The sequence below is a fragment of the Amphiura filiformis genome, chromosome 6 (genome assembly GCF_039555335.1).
Source record: "Amphiura filiformis chromosome 6, Afil_fr2py, whole genome shotgun sequence".
NCBI classification, from domain to species: Eukaryota; Metazoa; Echinodermata; class Ophiuroidea; order Amphilepidida; family Amphiuridae; genus Amphiura; species Amphiura filiformis.
The window spans coordinates 30,955,463-30,962,013 of NC_092633.1; the positions used below are offsets into that span (position 1 = coordinate 30,955,463).

The 6,551-nt window shown below is 40.2% G+C and overlaps 1 protein-coding gene across 1 annotated transcript; it reads left to right on the forward strand.

Annotated features, from left to right (window-relative positions):
* Positions 1–331: 331 nt before the first annotated feature.
* On the forward strand, positions 332–682 carry LOC140154462 (uncharacterized). The gene has a single exon (XM_072177030.1). The coding sequence runs from the start codon at positions 332–334 to the stop codon at positions 680–682; it is 351 nt and encodes a 116-aa protein (XP_072033131.1).
* Positions 683–6,551: the final 5,869 nt, after the last annotated feature.

Genomic DNA, 6,551 nt, shown 5'->3' on the forward strand with positions numbered 1-6,551 from the left:
CAGAGGTACAAGTTATCATCAGCAAGCAACCACAGGACCTAAACATCATCATCAATGGGGTGAAACTTCTTCAGGTAGACAAGTTCATATACCTTGGAGGTGCCATTACTCAGAGGGGAACATGCTCAGAAGATATCAGGCACAGAATTGGAAAGGCGCTTGAGGCGATTCAAAGTCTCAACAAAATCTGACATGCTAAAGACATCACTTGCTCAACAAAAATCGAACTCTACCAAGTACTTGTCCTGTCCATCCTTATGGCTCATGGACACTGAAAAAGATAGACGAAAATAGGCTGCTGACTTTTGAGATGATCTGCCTCAGGAAAATCATGGGTGTCACCAGACTAGACAAAATCAGGAACACCGTCATCAGAGAAAGCCTAGGTCTGAAGGAGACGATAATTGACAGAGTGACCACAAAAAGACTGAAATACTTTGGCCATGTCAATCGGATGCAACCATCAAGATACACAAACATACTCCTGACCTCCAATATCCATGGTGACAGACCACGTGGAAGACCAGCCAAGAAATGGACAGATTGTGTAAAGGCAGACTGTGCTACTAGAAACCTGAGCTCCCTGGCTGAAGGTACCAGTATATCACGTGATCGGAGGATCTGGCAAGCCATCCTGAAACAGAAGCTATCACACATTCCCAAAATGGTGTGGACGGCTTAGGTCAAGGTCAAGGAAATGATATGGGAAGATGTTAATCATCTGCCAAAGTACGCTCCAAGACATGCGTCGTTCAACACCTTCCCACCGTGTTCAAGCGCCTTGAGTGGCCTACTGCTGTAGCCAGTCTCTTCTCCTTTTCTGCCTCTCTTATGTCTTGTGAACCGTTTGCGGCGTTCCTTGTCTGAATGACGACCATCCATTTGTGTGTAATCCAACCAAGCCCTTGACAGTCTAGCCGGGTAGCACCAACCATCTTATTGTGATTCAGTCTTGACCCTGCCTCCTCAACTCCCGGAGGGGGTACTCACATGTAAATGGGGTATGGGTATGTGCGGCGGTCAAGGGTTCCTTTTTCAGGCTCCCTGGCAGTTCCTTAAGACCCACATTTGGATCATGCTCCAGTTCTTTGAGCCTCAAACTCTGGCAATTGTAGCTCTTTAGCCAAAATTTGGAAAATTTTGGAATTTTTTAGCTTCAAAGCCTATAATTTGGACCAAATTTAGTTCACAGGACCCACCAAAAATGTTGAAATTTCAGTTCATCATCAAGCCTCTATTTTCCTCAAAATCAGTTCTTAGTTCCCAAAGTTTGGCGCTCCGCGCCGCACATCCCTACCAAAATTTCAGTTGAGTGCCCCCCCCGGGCCTCAACTGCCAAGGTGGCTGTCAACTTTCCCCCTGGGCAAACATCTGGCTGGTGTTCTAGATTACTGGTTCCTTTGATTCTCTATAAGGGCCACCCTAAGTCGAACTTTTCAACAAGAGAACGCACTGGGAAAAGTCAAATTAGTGCTGCTGTTGTGGATTGTGATGTATTTTAAGATCCGTTAAGCTCCAAGCCACTTCCTGACATTCAGCAGCGAAATAGGACGGAACTGACTCGTGTACTGGAGCATTCATCCTTTATGATGTATGTACACCTTCCGCTGTACGCCATGGCAAAAGAACTATACATCCTGCCTCCATAAAACTCGCAGCAACCTCCACAAGAATTTTCTAAGTTCATCACACTTCTTGTAGACTTTATATTACGGAACTCCATTTGGGCCAGCTAATCTATAGCTTTGTTGATGACCTTCTCAACTTCAGCCAGTTTAGGTTGTAAAGGTCAAACTTTACGCCAGGTTGAGTTGGCTTCACATAAACCTGCGATGTTGCTGGTACCTGATGTTGCTGGTCCGAATACGTTTCCTTCAAATGACCCTCTAGTTCCTCCTGTGGGACACTTAAGTTCTCCACTCCTACTTTGCTCGATCGAACAGCCTCCTTGTGAAGTGGTGAGAATTTGCAAAGAAAGATCGCCGTAATAAAAACGAGTTGTCCTCAATCTGTGGAAATTTAAGCAGGTTTTCTGAAAAGTGAAGCCTCCGAGGGATTGTATTATATGGCTCGATGAGATTGGAGATGTAGCTAAATCGTGTTGCGCCTTAAATGTGATGAGAATGCGTTTGTATGTGATCCGAGTTCTGATTGGAAACCAGTGAAGACTTTCGAGGATTGAGGCGATGTGGTCTTTCCGAGGAGCGAGAGAAACTAGCCTGGCAGCTGTATTTTGGACACGCTGAAGTTTATCAATGTCAAATTTTGGTAATCCATCAAGGCAATCGGGGTAAGGGTTTCCCCTCGGAGTCGGACAATATTCCAAGTCATTAAGGTGTCAAAATCATCCATTTTCCCCGTATGTACCTGAACAAGTTTTCTATACGTTCAAAGTAATAACATTATATCCCCCTTTCTTTAGGGGAGGGGCGGGCTTGACACTTTGACAATAATTTGTTGGGACTAAACAAAACGTACTTTTTGTGATGCGTCATGCCATGCATGCGCATTGAGGCGATGTGGTCTTTCCGAGGAGCGAGAGAAACTAGCCTGGCAGCTGTATTTTGGACACGCTGAAGTTTATCAATGTCAAATTTTGGTAATCCATCAAGGCAATCGGGGTAAGGGTTTCCCCTCGGAGTCGGACAATATTCCAAGTCATTAAGGTGTCAAAATCATCCATTTTCCCCGTATGTACCTGAACAAGTTTTCTATACGTTCAAAGTAATAACATATATCCCCCTTTCTTTAGGGGAGGGGCGGGCTTGACACTTTGACAATAATTTGTTGGGACTAAACAAAACGTACTTTTTGTGATGCGTCATGCCATGCATGCGCAACTGTTATTGTTGAGATATGATAAGAGCGAATTAGTATTTATTTAATGAAGTGAGTTGAAAGGTTATACGTTTCTAATTTTGTATTGTTGTCTTATTTGCAGATCATATCAGATATCTCATATATTTTGAAAAGTTCAGACACCAGGTGCAACATCTTTCACAATGAATTTGCTTTAGAACAATGGCGTCATCTTGTGATGAAGAGAAACAAGATTGGCAATTTCTTCACGAATTTGCTGATCGCGATGGACAACCCTTTAAAATGGCAATGGGCATCGCCCAATGTCTAAATGGAGATCTCGTTGTTGCCGATCCAGTGGCCATTCGTGTTGGAATTTTTACATCCGACGGGAAATTTAAAACTGACTTGAATTCTTTGGATAAAGAAGATGGCAAATTATTCATGCCGTCTGACGTAGCTGTTACCTCATCAGAGGGTCATGTTCACATAGTCGTGGTGGACAAAAGTCCATTGGTTAAATTGTACGACGCAACATCTGGACACTTCAAGTTCGGATTCAAAACTGTTGCCGCTGCAAATGTTGACGCTGAAATAAGCCCACGCGTACACGTGTGTCCAGCTGCCGTTCAAGTCCAAACCACTGCAACTCAAGAGCATATTTATGTGTTAGATATTTTACGGAAAATTCTAACTTGTCATAATACAGATGGTAGTTTAGTGAAGAGTATCAGCACTGGAGGAGCACCAAATTACTTTTCGGTTACTGACAACAATCGATTTATTGTGAGTGACTATTCTGAACACAAAATCCGCATATTCGATATCACTGGTAGCAATATCGTAGTTATCGATACTCCGATTGATGGACTTGGACGTCGTGCGAGTCCCGTTGGATCGTGCATTGATACACAAACGAAGAGGTTTTATGTTGCTCTTGGGAAACGAAAGGGACATTGTGAAATATCTAGTTATGATATGAATACTGGAAAATTCACAGGATGCGTCACAACAAAATTAAATAACCCATTCAATATGATTATCACAATGGAAGGAAAGCTAGTTGTTGCAGACAAGCGGACAATCAAAGTGTATTTGAGATCATGAAGTCGGAGCCTGGGTCCATCCTGATTCATGATCTTGACAATGCTTCGGGGGTTCGTGGCACACTCATCGTGACGGTTCTCCACGAAGGTGATGTATTGTATTTCAAACCCCGATGCATCGTCAAAGACACGGTCGATAGTCCGACGCCGAGATCCGAGCCAAGGACACTTTTACATTGAATATGGCGTCATTTTGTAATGATGAGAAACAGGATTTGCAATAAAGGTTAATGCTATATTCAATTATTTTGGGGACAATTTTGCGACAAAACCCAATAATTGCATACTTAATATTTTCTTAACGTATCAGATATGACTTTAGGAGTTATTTCAACTGTAGAAATGACATGCACTAGTCGAACACTTTTTATTTATTTCAGGGCTGTGCAACAATAATGAGCCCGGGGGTTAAATGGGAGGGGATTGGCAAGCCAAAGGGGAGGGGCAAGTTCATATATACAAATTCCCTGCTCACCATACGCTCCCATTATTTGATGGACTCAATATTTGTAAATTGTGGTCGATATGAAATGATATTTTTTTATAGATTAGCTATGCAAGCAGATGGCAATAAAGACTGCACAAAAAGTAACGCAGCTGTTATAAATACGCCTATAGTGTCAGAACTAATTATTGTTTTCACAATATTTCAACATAGACAGAAGGATGATTTATTTACGCACATTTTGATACCCTATTTGTCCAATTTCGTTCAATATTAACAACACAACACAATAACATTGATCGCTGTATTAACTGCAACTTTTAAATTTGGGTATTTTGCTTTAAAAGGACTGCTGTGTTGTTAATATTGAACGATATTTGACAAATGGGGTATCAAAATGCGCGTAAATAAATTGTCTTTCTTTCTATATGTGGAAATATTGTGGAAACAATTATTAGTTCTGAAGCTATAGACATATTTATAACAGTTGCGTTACTTTTTGTGCAGACTTAAATACATTTGAGAGGGTTAATGTTTTAGGCCTAATGGGGCAAATAGAAAACACATGTTGCAATTATCATAGTAGGCCTGAATGATTTGAAGTATAAATGATATAAAAATGTATACAGGCTGTAACAAAAAAATCTTATACATTAGTATTTTGCTTTGAAAGTAAAAAATAACTGTGAAATGTCTATTTATTAAAATGTTATGAATATTTATATTGGTCCTTTCTTCTTTCTTTTATTTGATAAATCTGTATTGTATGTTGTGGGATCCCCACATTGGGCTATTCCATTTAAAATCCACACTACCCCTGTGGAACATTTAGCTAAAGTCTTCCACAGAAGGAGTAGGAGTTTAGAATATAATAGACAATTAGGTAACTTCCATTTGAAATACTCCGTCACTCCAGTTGTGGAAGATATAGGTATGGCCATATTACAGAAGTAGTACCATATGCATGGTTTCCAAATTTGATAACCCTGACCAATTACAAATGAAAAACATACTCCCACTGTGGAAGATGATTTCCAAAATTTTCCGCAGGGGCAGGGTAGTGTAGATTTTAAATGTAATAGCCCATTGGCACTGTCACTATAGTAATGCCTATAACGTTTGCTTTAACTTCATCCAAAGAACAGTTGGATCAACGTGATATGTTGGGTTTTGGTTTGGTAAAAACGTTTTATCATTAAATATCGGGTTATGTAAAGATCATGAAAGCGTTTGAAAAGGTGGAACGTCTCTTGTGAATATCTTTAGTTTGTTTCTTTTTCGCACAAATTGCGTAGATGTATACCTTTATCAGTTGTTGTTGTCATGGTTGTTGTTGTGTATTAGGATTTTTTTGCTTCTTATGAAAATTTCATTTTCGTCAATGGGGTTGTTGGAGACCAATTTTAAAGGACTTAGTTCGCTATTAGTTTTTGTATGTTTGATACAGGGTGTCCCAAAAAAAGAGGCCCCACATTGCGCCCTCTTTTTCTCCTATTTCTGAAAAGTTGATCAAATATATTTTGGTATATAAAGAAACCCTGAGTTGTTAGCTTTAATAAACCAAAACAATTATATCAATCGGCTCACAACTTTTGAAGATATGCTAGCTCTTTTAAAGAAACGTACCCGTTTTTCACTCTGTCCACAGAGAAGGTTTGGCTACTTCAAAGATTGAAAAGGAGTACACCTACCATGCATGAATATCAAACATTCCTCAATGATAACTTTATAAAATAACTTTAATTGTGGAATGGGCTTTACCGGAGGGCTTATGGGCAGTGGATTTTGTTAATAGTGTCATTAATTTGTGGGTAAAATGGATGCCGAATGGGACTTCTTTTGCTTTACTTGCAATTACTTATTTTTTCTTGGTAATTTATGCCTTTTTGTTTTATTATGTTTCTTACTTTCTTACTTTGTTGTTTCTTGCTTTCTTTTTTTTATTTACAACATAAGTCATTTCTCTTTTTTTGACAAAAGGTAGCCCTAAAAGGCTGTTTGGTTTGTCTTTGGTTGTGAGTTTACTGTGCTGCTCTGCCCTCCACCTGGTTGCCTCCTTGGCGAATACAGGTTTCAGCCCTGGTCCTCATTGCATCAATTGCGTTGCGTACCATCCTTGTGCGCCGGATACTTGCGAAGATCTTGGATTTTGCCACAAAAGAAAAATATCAAGTGGTGTGAGGTCTAGTGATGTGCAGGCC

Bases quoted from the DNA above. Each gene is read 5' to 3' on its own strand.
- LOC140154462 (XM_072177030.1), top strand. From the start codon at position 332: ATGGGTGTCACCAGACTAGACAAAATCAGGAACACCGTCATCAGAGAA.